Source organism: Gigantopelta aegis, chromosome 5 (assembly GCF_016097555.1).
Source record: "Gigantopelta aegis isolate Gae_Host chromosome 5, Gae_host_genome, whole genome shotgun sequence".
Taxonomy (NCBI): Eukaryota; Metazoa; Mollusca; class Gastropoda; order Neomphalida; family Peltospiridae; genus Gigantopelta; species Gigantopelta aegis.
This window is the reverse complement of record NC_054703.1, coordinates 32,591,507-32,608,731: the sequence shown is the minus strand read 5'-3', so window position 1 is coordinate 32,608,731 and position 17,225 is coordinate 32,591,507. Positions and strand designations below refer to the sequence as shown.

The 17,225-nt window shown below is 36.1% G+C and overlaps 3 protein-coding genes across 3 annotated transcripts; 1 reads left to right on the top strand and 2 right to left on the bottom strand.

The window, feature by feature from the left end:
* The first annotated feature begins 3,794 nt into the window (after positions 1-3,794).
* On the top strand, positions 3,795-6,102 carry LOC121373635. The gene is made up of 2 exons (XM_041500333.1): positions 3,795-4,119; positions 4,828-6,102. The coding sequence occupies exons 1-2, from the start codon at positions 3,823-3,825 to the stop codon at positions 6,100-6,102; spliced, it is 1,572 nt and encodes a 523-aa protein (XP_041356267.1). The 5' UTR covers positions 3,795-3,822.
* On the bottom strand, positions 5,629-9,187 carry LOC121373634. The gene is made up of 2 exons (XM_041500332.1): positions 8,523-9,187; positions 5,629-8,107 (listed from the first exon to the last, which is right to left on the bottom strand). Exons 1-2 carry the CDS (start codon positions 9,185-9,187, stop codon positions 6,943-6,945), a joined length of 1,830 nt encoding a protein of 609 aa, XP_041356266.1. The 3' UTR covers positions 5,629-6,942.
* Positions 9,188-12,343: 3,156 nt separating this feature from the next.
* Positions 12,344-16,215, bottom strand: LOC121373636 (zinc finger protein 99-like). Its single transcript, XM_041500335.1, has one exon. The coding sequence runs from the start codon at positions 16,104-16,106 to the stop codon at positions 14,556-14,558; it is 1,551 nt and encodes a 516-aa protein (XP_041356269.1). The 5' UTR covers positions 16,107-16,215; the 3' UTR covers positions 12,344-14,555.
* Positions 16,216-17,225: the final 1,010 nt, after the last annotated feature.

Sequence of the window (17,225 nt, the reverse complement as noted above, 5' to 3'; positions counted from 1 at the left end):
AGTTATATCCAATTAAGGTTCAACCACGCTGTCCTGGGCACACACATCCGCTCTGTTCAGGACAGTAGGTTAGTGGTTAGCTGTTAGTGGGTTACAGAAGTCGGTGTAGTGGCCTTTACCTACCCATCGAGTCGTTAATATCGCTCTGGTTGCGAGCCAGTACCCGTAGGTGAACCCAGTACCTACCAGCATTATGTTCGATGGCTTAACCACTACACCACCGAGGCCGGATTGCTAATGTCAATAGCAGTACCTTTTGCTGAAGCTGTGTGGTCGAAACTCGGTATGTTAACGATTTCATTCTTATTTAATGTATGACCATTAACAAGGCCGAAACTCGGTATGTTAACGATTTCATTCTTATTTAATGTACGACCATTAACAAGGCCGAAACTGTAATAGTATTATGACTTCTCCAACTAGGACCAGCCTCGGTGGCGTCGTGGTTAGGCCATCGGTCTACAGGCTGGTAGGTAGGCTACTGGGTTCGGATCCCAGTCGAGGCATGGAATTTTTAATCCAGATACCGACTCCAAACCGTGAGTGAGTGCTCCGCAAGGTTCAATGGGTAGGTGTAAACCACTTGCACCGACCAGTGATCCATAACTGGTTCAACAGAAGCGCAAATAAAAGATCCCTTGCTGCTAATCGGAAAGAGTAGCCCATGTAGTGGTGATAGCGGGTTTCCTCTCAAAATATGTGTGGTCCTTACCACATGTCTGACGCCATATAATCGTAAATAAAATGTGTTGAGTGCGTCGTTAAATAAAACATTTCTTTCTTTCTCCAACTAGGAAGTAAAAAGCGCTATTTAAAAATAAATAAATAATAACAACACATACATAAAAATAATCCTATTTTTATTATTTATATTAAAAAATTAGGCTGAACTGGTTTAACTCATTTCTATGGTCGATGGGGGTCGGCAGAATACTTCCCCGGGCAATTTGAAAACGTGGTGTGCTTTATATTATTAAATTATAAGATTCATTTCAGTTTGTTTCTTTCTCATCTTGTATCCCACAAGCTTTGTTGTATTTTGTGATTTACAATGAACAGCTGAGCGATCACATCAAACAATTACAATCGGAAATGCTATAAATAATATTAATAACAGAAAATAAATAATTCGTTTGGAATATTTTTAAGCGTTTCTCACCAACATGTACAGACGTAACATGCTGCTTCTATCATATGTTTGTGGCGTTTTATTGGTATGAATCGACTTACGGCACATTTGAAGGGATTATTATCAATACGAGTCACACATTAAATTTTGTTTCTCAAAATGGGTAAACTGGGTATGGCGCCATACCCAACATTTTTTGCGGAGTTTTCGTTTTCTTTTTTCAAATTAACCTTTCGACAAAATTAATTACTCTAATTATTACTGCATGATTTTCTCAACCCTAACACTAAACGTAACCCATTTCCTTTCTGGGAGAGGCCTCCCATACCCCCTGCTGACTGTGTTTGCATTCAGTCCCATGGTCCCATAGTATGGGACCCATATCCAAAAATGTCTTTCTAGCCGAAACATTGTTATTGGGAGGAGGTGGGGGATGGCGGTGGGGAATCCAACGCCATGTGTGTGTGTGTGTGTGTATATATATATATATATACACATACACACACACGCCATTGATTGGGTAGATTTGGCTATTTCTCGTTCTAGCCAGTGCACCACGACTGGTATTAAAGACCGTCGTCTGTGGGATGGTGCACATAAAAGATTCCTTGCTACTAATGGAAAACTGTAACTGGTTTCCTCTCTAAGACAAGGTATTAATCTAGCTTAAATCCAGCCACGCACTGCATATTTACCCCCACTCTCCACAGAACTGCCACCTTGCATCTTAAAATCTGTGTTCATTTTCAGATGACCGATATGACAAGTTATGTGCCTGTCATGCACAGAACTCTGGCGATGTCAGAGATTGTGCCCACGACAGGTGTGCTCGAACAGTTCTCTGATGGAAGCATGCCAAAAATTACTCACACCCCACGAGTTATGTCTGCATTTCCAATCAGTAATTCAGTCCTATTCAGCGTTTCACTTCGGATATATCAGTTATTACGGGTATAACAACAGGTTTGCTAAATAACTAATTCATACATATTATAATCAATGTTTCATCAGATACTGGATTAATGTTTTGTGTTTATAATCGCAAAATACAACAAAGTATCCTAATAACCTGAACTCACCTGTGTGCGGGCAAATACAACAAAGTATCCTAATAACCTGAACTCACCTGTGTGCGGGCAAATACAACAAAGTATCCTAATAACCTGAACTCACCTGTGTGCGGGCAAATACAACAAAGTATCCTAATAACCTGAACTCACCTGTGTGCGGGCAAATAGCTATATCAACACAAATGAAACGGATGTAGACCTATATTAGCTCCGGAAATTTCTTTTTGACCGACCACGGTCAGGCTGCTGGTGCTCACTTACACCTGCCAGTGCAGGCGGTCCCTCGCCCCCACCTTTCCTGTCCTGGACGGAAGAGCCGAGGCCGAGGCCGGCTCTGGTGCCCAGGACAGGCGTGCGCTACAACAGCTTGCTCTGAATGTGCACGTAAAGCCCCATAACCTGACCGGGGTGGGGGGGATGATCCCCCGGGAAATTTTAACAACTAAATGTTTTGAAATGCGTTGGGTTTTTGGGTCTTTTTGGGGGGAGGTCTTTTGTAAAAAAAAATTGTATTCTACAAGAGTAAAAGGAAGGAAATGGAGTTTTTAACGACGCACTCAACACATTTTATTGATGGAGGAAACCCACTGTCGCCACTTCATGGGCTACTCTTTTCGATTAGCAGCAATGATTCTTTTATATGAACCATCTCAAAGACAGGATATCTCATAGAGCCTAACAGGTATTATATTTTCAAACAAAAGGTACACGTTTAAGAAAATAAACACTTGTTCGGAACGAATCTGGATTGAAATGGTGCATCACTTGATATAAAATGTTCATGAAATTCGAGCACTTTATAAAGTCTAATATACCCATCACTAATGATGGTTGCTGGTAAATGAAACGCTTTAAAACAAAAATGCATTTACAAATAAAAACACGCACGCGCGCGCGCACACACACAGACACACGCACACAGACACAAACACACACACACACAGACACAAACACACACACAGACAGACACAAACAAACACACAGACACCAGCACACACACACACACACACACAAACACAGCAAAGTTTGGTGTCAGGTGATCAAAAGGTAGCGCGTGTTCTGTAGTAATTGGATTAGTGTCCTATTAGAACCCCAATCTTTGCCTACCGTGTGTGCTCCCTTAAACCGGCCAGCGCAGGCGGTCCTTCCTCCTACCCTACCCCCCCCCCCCACCTTTCCTGTCCTGGACAGAGACACCGGTTGTGGTCGGTGTCTGTGCCCAAGACAGGCGTGCGCTACGACAGCTTGTTCTGAGTGTGCACGTTGAACAACCCTTCCTTCCTCCTTACCGTGTGGTAGACAGCCACCCCGTGTTCTCGCTATACAGATACACATATCCGTCTACCGTGTGGTAGACGGCCACCCCGTGTTCTCGCTATACAGATACACACATCCGTCTACCGTGTGGTAGACGGCCACTCCGTGTTCTCGCTATACAGATACACACATCCGTCTACCGTGTTCTCGCTATAGTCCTTTCCAATAAGGTATTACGCAATGACAATAATTATCTCCCTTTAGTGCTCTCGTGTTTATAAAAACACCGTAAAGTCGTACGATCTAACGACTTTCACTTCCGGAGAGGAAAAGTGCACTGCTGTGAACGGTGAAGCGTGTTAAACGATGGACGAAAAAATATCAAAGTCAAAATCTGTGAATCGGCATTATTGTTGTGTGTGCAAAAATTACAGGGGGAAACTTGTAGACTGTAAAAATATAACATTACACCGATTTCCCTCGAACGTAGTTGTGAGAGCGGCCTGGTTGAAACGTATCAAAGTTATTAGTCAGAATTTTAAACTGAATGAGAGATACGATCGTCTATGTTCTGCTCATTTTAAAGGTGACTACGTGAAAGGCAACGTACCTTCGGTATTCATACTGGATGATGGGAGAGTCAAGACCTTTGCAACAAATACAGTAAGTTTTTGGTTTTATTTCACTTGTGAATTTATTTCGTTAATTTTTAACAAAAATAAATTTCCAAGAAAAATATTGTAAATTAGGCCTGCATCATAGACCTATAAATTAAAAATAAAATAAAACGAAATACATTTTCACACAGATTTGTTTTTATTACTACTTCTAGGCTGAAACAAATATTTATATAGTGTACATTGCATTTAAATAAAATTTTGAAATGTGGGTAGACTGGTCAAACAGTAACCAAATTGAAACATTATCAAACATTTTCATTGCTAAAAGTGTTAAGCTGTGCATAAAACATCAACGTGTGTATGTATTTGTAAATGTGTGTATTATGGTAATAATATGATATAACTCGGTCTCAAATGACTAAGCTCCTAAACCGTGATATTTAATTTGTCTTTAAAAGAACCAGTGGTCCAACTGGTTCATTAAAGGTCGTGGTATGTGCTGTCCTGTCTGGGAAAGTGCATATAAAAGACCCCTTGCTGCTTATCAAAAAGAGTAGCCTATGTGGCAGCAGCGGGTTTCTCTAAAACAAACTGTCAGAATGACCATATGTTTGACGTCCAATAGCCAATGATGAAAACAATCAATGTGCTCTAGTGGCGTCGTTAAATAAAACAAACTTTACTTTATTTGTCTTTAAAAGGGTTAACTGCATACATTATTTACTTGTGACATAATATATATCTATTTCAGGTGGAATATGGCGATGTGCCAGAGGTGAATACAACATCTGACCAGTTTGAGTTGCAGATTTCAGAGGATATCACCAATGTCACATTTGTCTCCGAATTATCAAATGAATACGCATCTGTTATGCTTCATGACTACTGTGGACCGGTTTACTCAAATATTGATAATTTTTGTCAGAACTTAAATAAGAACGAACAGACACATACATTGTCTACACACGATTGTTCAACTCAGACACCATGTATTCCTGAAATGACGTCAGTTTGTACACAAACCTGTTCCATTCCTCTTGTGGATATCACTGAATTAGCAAAAAGTGGTATAATGAGGAAAGATATGAAATCTGTAGGAATACAAGCAGTAAGACCTGATCTCGTTATTGAAGACATTATGGATTCTGATGACAAATGTATGTTTTACACTGGACTACCAAATGCTGCTACATTCAAAGTTTTGTTTAGTGAACTGCCTGATGCAGAAACATTCACTCACAGAGCTGGCAGTGGAAATATTCCAGGTCGACCTAGGATGCTAAGACTGATTGATGAGTTTTTTCTTGTGCTGCTTCGTGTTAGACTGGGGCTTCTATTAGAAGATATTGCACAGAGGTTTCATATTTCTACATCTACCTGCAGTAACATTACCATTCATTGGATTTCTTATTTAAGTGTGAAGTTATCATCTTTAACACCATTTCCATCAAAAGATATTGTACAGAAAACAATGCCTAACAAATTCAAAAAAAAATATCCTAACTGTCGAATTATAATTGATTGCACAGAAATTTTTACAGAAAATCCTCAGTCATTAAAAAATAAAAGTTTAATGTTTTCACATTATAAATCACACATGACTTACAAAGCTCTTTTGGGAATAAGCCCATCAGGTGTAATAACATTTGCTTCTGACCTGTGGGCAGGAAGTATTAGTGACAAACAACTGACACTAAATTGTGGCATACTGGACCTTTGCCAAAGAGGCGATTCCATAATGGCTGACAAAGGTTTCCTTATCTCAGATTTAACAATTCCAAGAGGAATTAGGTTAATTATTCCACCCTTAAAATACCAACGTTTCACAAGAAGACAAGTTGAGGAAACAAGAAGGATTGCTAATCTTCGAATAGATGTTGAACGAGCCATGGAACGTGTCAAAAATTTCAGAATTTTACAAGGTGTTATACCAATTACTTTAGCACACCAAGCTACTAAAATATGGAAGATTTGTGTTGGTTTATCCAATTTGTTGCCCCCACTTGTTCATGATGAAGATGACTGATTAACATTGATAACATTTTTAAAAATCTATTACATGTGGACATGCTTCATCATTTAGCATTCATGTACGCACTAGTTTGTAAATTAAAAAAAGTTCATACATGTAATTACTAGTGATGCGCAGTATTATCAGTATACCTATATGTTATGATTCAAAAGCTAAATAATACATATTAGGATACACCCCTCCTGTACCGATACACTCGGTAATCTCCGTAAACGTCCGTAGTTAATCGGAAACACCAATCTTTTGATTGATTAATTGCTTTGACTGGTTCTTTTTATCTACAGTTGTGAACTATAGAACCAGCCGACCATTGTTTAGTGATCTATCACTAAATAAACTTTAGTATACTGAGATGATGAATGTGTTTCGAGGTTTAAATAATAAACTTCCAACTTATATGCTGCATTTTATTTATTTTGTAAGAAGCTTTTCTCAAAATACTGTTTAAACTGTTTTAAATAATTGATTTGTCTTAAAAACAAATGCAGTTGATAAAAGTTACAAATTGGGAAATGTTTCTCAGACCCATATGTAGCTGCAAATTATTTGTTAATATTAATTTCAGCCCTGAACACAAACACCTACGTGAATTTTTTTTACAAGAGATGTACTACTAATTAATACATTCAATGTTAAATGTGATTTTATATTTATGTATTCTATTTAGAAATATACACATGACGTTATTAACATCCACTGTAACTTAACATAAATGAATATCAGACAACATATATGTTCTTTCAACATTAAAACAATATTAAAAGATAATGAAAATTATTCATGTTTGAAACTACACAAATTAAGAGAAATAGTTTCAGCAAATGTTAGTCATGTTTACTTGAACAGAGTTAATCCACGCTTAACTCTTTCTGAGAAAAGCTCTGGAATGACAGCAGATTTATAAAATTTGTTTAATTTTGACAACAGATTTTCCCAAGCATTTTTATCAAAGTGAATCCTCTCAACTGAGTGTCCTTTCAAAGTCCAAATGAAAAAATCACACCATTTCCTGTTCGTAATTGCCAGTTGTCCAAGTATTTGAAAATAATAAACATGGTTCTTTTTCAACTGGACTTTATTTTTAACTAATTCACAACAGAATGCTTTGTCTTTGGCTGCTTCTGATGGCAACATAAAACGGTACTTGTATGGGCATTTAATTTCAAGAACTCCATCATTTTGTTCACAATGTGTACAGTTCAGAAGAGCATCTGGGCTGCTTCCCAAGTGGGGGTAAAGAGAATTAACAATTAAACCACACTGCATAATTTTCATAGCTGGGTGAATTTTCTGTATACTCTTCGAATACACACGTCTGGCAGCAGCTTCATGTGAAGACCCCCACCTAACACTTGCTACTTGAAATTCAGTATAATTAAGAAGTGTTTTTAATGTGTTGTCTGGAGGTGTGGTGTCTTTAAGTTTATATATGGTGCCAAAATTAGAACTGGTCAATCGGCCAACACGAGCAACCTTCCACTGATAGCTTTTGGATTGTCGTTTGGTATTTTCTTCAATTATATGGCAGTCTGCTTCAGAACACTTTAGTGAATAGAAATAGTCTTCAAAATATGTTGTACATTCTTTGTTCATTAGATTAACATTATCACCATACATAAAGTTTATGTTGTGTAACACAGGTACATCAGATTCTGGTGTGATTTCAATTTCATTTAACGAACTGGTGTCACACAATAAAATTGCTGCATGAGGAGCACATTGTTTCAATTTCTGGCACAAACTGGATGCATCCATTGGTTGAATGTTGCTGGTGTTGTTCTGTCTTTTGTTAGAAACTGTTTGTGTTCTGCTACTAGGGTCAAATTTGTGTTTTTTAAAAACTAAATCCTGAGATTTTTGTGGACTCAGATGTCTCTTCCGGGGCTGTATCCATTTGCAGGTGGTGGAAGTAGAAGATTGCAGTCCATCTTTCTTCTTTGTGCTGATGTCCACAAGAGCATACAACAACGCTGCAATATGGTTGCATGATTCGCCTTCCCTAAAAAAAACCCACATTTAATTTTTAAAATATTACATTATGTTTAATATGCCGAATGAAACAACAATTATAACCAATCTATTTTTGAAAGACCCATTGAATATGATAAAAATATGTGAAACAAATTTCATTCTGGAATTAATAAAAACATACAATACATGTGGATTAAAATACTGATATTAATTTTAAACGATGATGGGCACATCACAATAATTAATCCAATAGGTACATTACGTTCAGATAGAATATGAAACTTTTTTTATTTACTTCCAGATAGAATACATAATTTATATTAATTATAAACAGTTCAACTTTGATATTCATGGTAAATTGTTACTACAGTAATAATTAATTTTTTTTTTAACAAACTGGATTTTTTTCGTATTATTAATATTATTTAATTGGCAAAACTTACCCTGCACTGCAGGTACATCCAGCAGCATGTACATTCCCAGACACTTTGGATAATGACACCCATACGTCGTAATCCGGTTTCTGTTTTACTGTTCCAGTTGGCAGGCTGGGAATAACTTTACATTTTACATAACAGTGTGTACATTTAACAGTGATGTTGTGGTACATTATGGCATGGACATGTTTGTCTTCATAAAATACTTTGGCTCGTAACTGGCGTTTAGCATTCGTCGAGTTCGAATCAAAAGTTCGATTTCTATTTAAAACCAAATAGTTATATAAATCACCAGTTCTCATGAAAGGAATTTTTTCAATGTCACTTTCCCAATTGTCATTTAATGTCCAAGGTTCAGGCAAATTTTCGTTAAATACAGTGGTAAATTTCTGGACTTTTCGATGCTCGGTATTTTCCAAATCGTTCGCTTTCAATTCCTGCAACGGTTTAAATTTCATTACTTGAACACCCTTCGCCCTTTTCACAAGCTCGGGTCGTGTACCTGACACATGAGCACCCCTGTCTCTTAAATAAACCTTCAGGCTACGCACACTTAACTTTTCAAGATCAATAGAATCACTCGGTTTCGCTTTGTTACACGCCATTGTTTTGAACAAAGAGAATGTTTGCTCTCCGGAAGTTCGGTATTTAACTAATCGGTCAAGGGACATAATTCATCAAGGGAGGTAAGAACCTTATTGGAAAGGACTATACAGATAGGCCTACACATATCCGTCTACCTCTCGAACAGTGGAGTATTCCGGCTAGCCAGTTGTTAGCCCGAGTACTGTAACGGTAAGAGGGCTAGAAGGACATCTGGACAGTTATAACGGTAATGGGCCTTATAACTGTTCGTCTGGCTCTCTTAAAGTCAAGAATGTGGAACTGTATTAACGTGCCTATATCCAATGAAGGTTGTGCTATGGAATTTGGAATGTCCCGTAGGATTAGTGTCAAAGGGAAAAAGGTCCGCAATTTGAATGAAGGAAATTTCGCGCATTTTTTATCGGTCCGCCGAATTAAAAAGGGAAGTCATATGCTGCTTCAGTCACATTTTAAGGGCTTATAAACAATACAAATCAACTTTTTCTTTTACAAATAAGTCATAGTAATATTGTTAAATTAGAACAGTAACACTAAAATAATACATAATTATGGTATCATGAAGCAGGTTTTTTTTTTTATCTACAAGACCGTAAACGGTAGTATGTAAGCACTCTTGCGCTCTAACAAAACTAAAAAGTTTGCTTTGTTTAATGACACCACTAGAGCACACTGATTTATTTATCATCGGCTGCTAGATATCAATTATTGGTAATTCTGACATGTAGTCTTAGCGAGGAGCCTATTAAATTATAATACCAACATAAGTTACAAGTTAATATATATTTTTAAGGAATAGTCCTTAAAAAGACATTCCTCAGTTTGCTGCAATGTTTAAGATGTTATTAACTAACAGAGACTTTTTAACGATTATAATTAAATATCAAATATATTTTTCTGCATAAAATATTAGTGGCTGTATATTAAGCATGTTTCTGATTGTTCTAATATTTGTACTGGGCTAAATTTCGTTTTATTTCCTCAAATATATTTTTTGAAGACAAAATCAAGTTTGGGCTTCTTACAAATATTAAGACGACCTGTAACACATAGAATATACAGACACTGATATTCTAAACAAGAAAATATATTTAATATGTAAGATTTATCGTAGCAATAGTTTATTAGTCGGAAACATCTTACAATGCAGCAAACTCAGGAATGTCCCTTTAAAAATTGCAACCAGTAACAGCATGAATAAATAAATAATATAAATAAATAAGAGCTGAATTACTTGTACTAATTATTTTTAATCAGTCACAAAATCCTCATCAGAAATTAATACACACATTTCTTTCTACAAGTTTAATGAAGGGCAAGGTCACTACCAGCACCTATGTTAAAACAGTGAATGAACGGAAATATATGCCAGGTTCATTTATAATCCCTTTTGATGTTCTCACTGTGTAAGTAGTAAGTACACAAACTTTACAATTATGGAAATATTTACATCAATAATATTAATGTCAACATTACGTTATAGCTTTTGTATGCACGGGAATCTGGGAATTAAATAAAGTAGATGGCCACAAGGCCGAAACACGGACTTCGAACATTAAATGACCACATTTAACGATCGTAATATTTCTAAACATAGTTTCATAAACTTTAAACACATTTTTTATAGAATGCAACTAAATGTAACCCGCATTATGTAACTAAACTATCACTAATAACAATAGTTAACACAGTTCGGTTTTGTCTGTAGTGCGCGACACGACAAACTGCACTACTAAGAAGTTCAGTAAACAACAACTATAATAAACGACATAGTTCCAGGCAAATATGCAAATAATTACTACTAAATTTAACAATAAATATTCTGTTTTGTCCAATATTAAAATGACTTGAGAAAAGGTAAGGTCACGGCACACAGTTAAGAAAGTTGCTGGATAGCCATGACAATATGTTGTTTGAAATTTTAACTGTGTGAAATATTTTGTGCACACTTCACATTTGGAATTTGCCTCATCAATATGAATCAAAATATGCCAGTCCTTGGCTTTTGAAAAAATATGGCGAGTGAAAAATCGCACACCTCAAAATGCCCAGGCGAGTAAAACATCGCACTCACCAAAATGCTAAGGCGAGTGAAAACCAAGCATTATTAATTTATGAAGCAACCCTAAGACTACGTATTTCTTCTGGAACAATAAAAAAAAAAAAAAAAAAAAAAAAAAAAAAAAAAAAATATATATATATATATATATATATGAAGCAATTGGTACATGTAAATGTGGAGACACATGCTGCAAAAAGTAACCGATAAACCAATAATATTTTATTCTAATTTTCTTTTCTTTGGTTCATTGGTGTAGACCGACTCTTTTCCCTTTCAGGAATTGAGTTATTAAATTTCAGGAGCGGTTCTATAGAAATATAATTATGACATACACTGATGCAGACAAGTTACTATGTACTATTCAGATAATTTAATACACATAATTATAGATACATTTTCATTGTTAGACAGTTTGATGCAAATCTCACTGGCTTTGAGGAGGTGGATCAATTAGAACTACGACCCAAGCATCTCAGGTGTGCACTACCGACTGAATTAGATCTGTCATATTGTCATTATTTTTAAATAACTCGTTAAACGTAGGCCTACAATTAGTTCAACTGATAGTGCTGGTTGGAGCATTGACATTCACATGATATTTTTAATTAAAAAATTACGCAACCAGTCTTCCTCCCTGAACATTATGTAACAAGTCACTTGACCTATCACTACCAGTTACGAACGGCTCTGACATCCATCGGACTACAGGCTGGTAGGTACAGGGTTCGCAGCCCGGTACCGGCTCCAACCCAGAGCGAGTTCTTAATGGCTCAATGGGTAGGTGTAAGGCCACTACACCCTCTTCTCTCTCACTAACCACTAACCAACTAACAACTAAACCACTGTCCTGGACTGACAGACCAGATAGCTGAGGTGTGTGCCAAGGACAGCGTGCTTGAAGCTTAATTGGATATAAGCACGAAAATAAGTTGAAATGAATTAATTAATGACATCTATGTCAAGTCAGCGTTACCTTATTGATCTAGAACAGCCCCAATGTTGTTGATAAAACAATATACAAACTACGACAAAATCTGTCATTACAAAGGATTTTATTCCAAACGTGGGATGCCACAATAAAGATAATCTAGACGCCCCTCCCCCCTCCCACCCCCACCGAAACCCAAACAACTTCATTTTAGACACCATCATAAATGCGAAACAAGTTGTCAAGTAGACCAGCGTGTGCGTGCAGCCAGAGTTCCAAGAGTAAAAATAATCTGACCCCGACAGCTCTGATTGGTCAATATGCCAGAACTGCACATCAAATCATTTTCCAGTCACATGCTCTGTGACTTTCTAATAAACGTATTAAAACAAACACATATTAAATAGTTGGTTATGATCATTGTTTACTGTTACAATATTTTTTACATATATACATATATAAACAACAGATGTACATTCGTTAACCTCTGGCTGAGATACAAATATTTAAATGAAGTTTTATTTGAATTGTTTTTAAAGATAAAAAAAGAAGAAGTTTTGTAACGATACCTACGCCTATTCCTACATACCTGTTATTATATCTTTTCCTTTTTTTTATTATTCCATCTACTTTTGAATTGTCAATGTCTACATTTCATTTCTCTTTTTAAAAAAGAAGAAAGTTACATGATTGCCATTTTATTGACCTCACGTAAGCTTTGTAAACAGTTATGAACTAATCGAGACACTTTTACCGACTTCGCTGATTTCTGTAACAAGTTCATTTGTGTAGGCTACAGAAGCCACTATGTAATTCAATTCCCTTTTTTCATAACTATATGAACAGTATAAATCAGTGTTCGAGATTGAACATTTTGTGCATTATCCCAGTTGGATACCAACTTTTTAAAATCTGGTATCCCACTTGAGAATTTAGTATCCCACTTTTGGATATGGTTACCTGATATTCAAATATCAAGCAAACCAATTTTAATTTTAATAAATAGAAAAATGCTGTATTGGTTGAAAACATTTTATAATGGCTACTTTCCTTTTGCGTGTATTTCAGTGAGGAAATATTGTTATGGCATATCATTAGGTACGAGCTTAAAACAACTGTTACTTAACTTCGCCGGTAAATGATGACATTATTGTTTCAACGAAAAATAAAAATTACAAAACAACATTATATGGTATCCCGGCGGGGTACTGGGTTCTTGAAGTCTGGTATCCCAAATTAAATTCTGCTATCCCCGGGATATCAGGATACTGTTAATCTCGAACACTGGTATAAATGAGTTGGCCTTATCAGTCGTTGTGGTCTATTACCATACAAAAGTAGACTGTTTCTAATTAATAATAACTTAAATAGGCAAAGGAGTTTTGATCGGATTGGTATGTCTTTCAAGATGTCTATTAAACCAGTGTTTTCCATTGTGTACAGCAAAGTTAAGTACCAGTGATATATTAAAGGTTTACATGGACGCTGCCGCTACCATTCCCGTCACATTTCGTTTTCTGGTATTATTAAACAGGTCTTTCTATCAGCTACATAAGGTAAATAGTGGCAATCAATATACAGCATTATTTTACGTGCTGTTTGTTAAATGTAATGTGCGTTATTTTAAACACTTGCCAAATTGAAATTATCTGCAATATCCGAGCGCGATCGCAATCGCGCACCTTAAAAGACAAGGACTGATATGCTGTTTCAAGCTGGAACTCTGTACATAACATTTTGTGCACACTTCAATTTTGAAAGGTTTCTCGCCATAATGAACCAACATTTAGTTTTTTCAAGTGCAAAACATGCCAGAAATATGTGCACATTTCACATTTGAAAGCTTTGTCGCCAATATAGATCAACGTATGTTGTTTCAAGTTGTAACTGTATAAAACATATTATTTGCACACTTCACATTTGAAATGTTTCTCAACAGTATGAATCAACATACACTGTTTCCAGGTGGAACTTTATGTAAAACATTTTGTGCACACTTCATATTTGAAAGGTTTCTCGCCAGTATAAAACCACACATGTTGTTTCAAATTGTAACTCTGTCTAAAACAGTGTGTGCATACCACACCCTTCAAAGCGTCCTCACTAGTATGAATTAACACACGGTGTTTCAAATATACGAACTATGTTCCTTCCAGTGAAAACTACATAAAATATTTCTCGCATAGTTCATGTTGTTTTAAACTGGAATTATACGTTTCTCGGCATTATCGACAAACATAAGTTGTTCCAGGTGGCAACTCCTTGTTAAACATTTTGTGCTCACTTCACATTTGAAAGATTTCTAGCCAGTATAAAACCACACGTTGTTTCAAATTGTAAGTCTATGTAAAACATTTTGTGCATACTACACATTTCAAAGTTTCTGCACCAATATCAACCAACATATGTTGTTTCAAGTGAAACCTGCATAAAACATTTTACACAGTTAACGTTTGAAATGTTGCTCACCAGAATGAATCAACATATGGTGTTTCAATTTTGAATTATGCATAAAACATTTTGTGCACATTTCACATTTGAATGGTTTCTCGCCAGTATGAATCAACATATGCTGTTTCAAGTTGGACGTCTGTGTAAAACATTTTGTGCACACTTCACATTTGAAAGGTTTCTCGCCGGTATGAACCAGCATATGCTGTTTCAAGCCAGAACTCTGTGTAAAACATTTTGTGCACACTTCACATTTGAACAGGTTCCCAAAAGTATGATTCAACCTATGCTTTTTCAAATAGTAACTACTCGTAAAAGATTTTGTGCACACTTCACATTTGAAAGGTTTCTCACCAGTATGAATCAACATATGCTGTTTCAAGCCTGAACTCTGTGTAAAACATTTTTTGCACACTTCACATTTGAAAGGTTTCTCACCAGTATGAATCACCATATGCTGTTTTAAGCAAGAACTGTGCGTAAAACATTTTGTGCACACTTCACATTTGAAAGCTTTCTCACCAGTATGAATCAACATATACTGTTTCAATCTGGGACTCTGCGGAAAACATTTTGTGCTCATTTCACATTTGAAAGGTTTCTCACCAGCATGAATCAACATATGCTGTTTTAAGCCAGAACTGTGCATAAAACTTTTTGTGCATACTTTACATTTGAACAGGTTCCCAAAAGTATGATTCAACATATGTTTTTTCAAATAGTAACTACTCATATAACATTTTGTGCACACTTCACATTTGAAAGGTTTCTCGCCAGTGTGAATCACCATATGCTGTTTCAAGCGAGAACTCAGTGAAAAACATTTTGTGCACACTTCACATTTAAAAGGTGTCTCGCCAGTGTGAATCACCATATGCTGTTTCAAGCGAGAACTCAGTGAAAAACATTTTGTGCACACTTCACATTTGAAAGGTGTCTCGCCAGTGTGAATCAACATATGCTGTTTCAAGCCAGAACTCTGTGTAAAACATTTTTTGCACACTTCACATTTGAAAGGTTTCTCACCAGTGTGAATCACCATATGCTGTTTTAAGCCAGAACTGTGCGTAAAACATTTTGTGCACACTTCACATTTGAAAGCTTTCTCACCAGTATGAATCATCATATGCTGTTTTAAGCCAGAACTGTGTGTAAAACATTTTGTGCATATTTCACATTTGAAAGCTTTCTGACCAGAATGAATCAACATATGCTGTTTTAAGCCGGACCTGTGCATAAAACATTTTGTGCACACTTCACATTTGAAACTAGACTCTTCGTCAGTATGAATCATCATATGTTGTTGTAAGTAAGAGCTCGAGGAAAATCCTTTGGAACACACCACAGATTTGAATTTGATTTGTCCACTGTGGATCTTCATGTGCGTTTTAATGTTACTCTTGGTCGAAAAATCCTTTGAACACATTCCACACCTAAAAGGCCTTTCACCAGTATGAACACGCATGTGTATTTCTAGAAGAGAATTGCCTTTACAATGTCTTGAGCAGACTTCACATTGGAAACGTGATTTATCCCTGAGTGACATATTGGTTTCCAAATGCAGGTCATCAGGTGACGTTTTCCAGACTCGACTGCATTTTGTGCACAGTAGGTATCTGACTTACATCCAAAGCTGTAATACTAGTATGTATACATTACATCTAGCTCTGAAATAGAAAATCACAAGTGAATGAATAAAAGAGAAACTAAGAAGGGCAAACACTGGCGTTTGTGGAACAGGTGTCGCGTCATCCACCTTCACTCTGACAGGAGCACACTGGCGTTGGTGACACAGTTTCACGTGATCCAGCTTCAGGCTGATGGTGTCTGCGTCAAGACTACTAATCATTAACATGAAAGAAAATAAATGTGTGTGTCTGTTTCTGTGGCATAGGTAAATTAAAAATGTATCAGTTTAACTCTAAAAATGCATAATTGATTGTGTGGGGTAAATGTTATCTTTAATTATTCCTGCAAAACTAAATATGTTGGAGTTGGTGTTTGCTTTTAAAAGTACATAAAAATATGATATTAAATGAAACATTAAAAATGGAATCAGGTATATAAAATTAATTTTACATCAAATTACCTAAAACACTTTTTTTTATATAATGCTTATTTTCTATTTATAAACTTTGATTAATAAAAGGAGAAATACATTATAATGTGGAGGATGGAGGATGTGTAAAACAACGAAAATAATATTAAATTAAACAAACTTTAATATACCAATAGTGGTGCGCTGGCTGGAATGAGAAATAGCCCAATGGGCCCACCGACGGGGATCGATCCTAGACCGACAACGCATCAAGCAAGCGCTTTACCACTGGGCTACGTCCTGCCCCTAACTAAATAAATAATTAAATGAATAAAAATAAAATAATGTGCATAACATTACTTTTTACTATTTACCAACACATTTTATTAATTTTTTTCTTTTCGTTTTAAAAATGTTTTTGGTGATTTCTCTTTTCCTATCAATGATAACTGATTTAAATAAACAATTGTGAAAACAAATCTTGCTTGAGAAGATATTTATCAAATCATGTTAGACAACAATTTAATTGAATAAAACAACAACATGAATTAATGCACGAAAGACGCCCTTTTGCCACCACGTAGTGACTAGATCAAAGTGCTTTCTTTCATATCAAGACAATTCGCA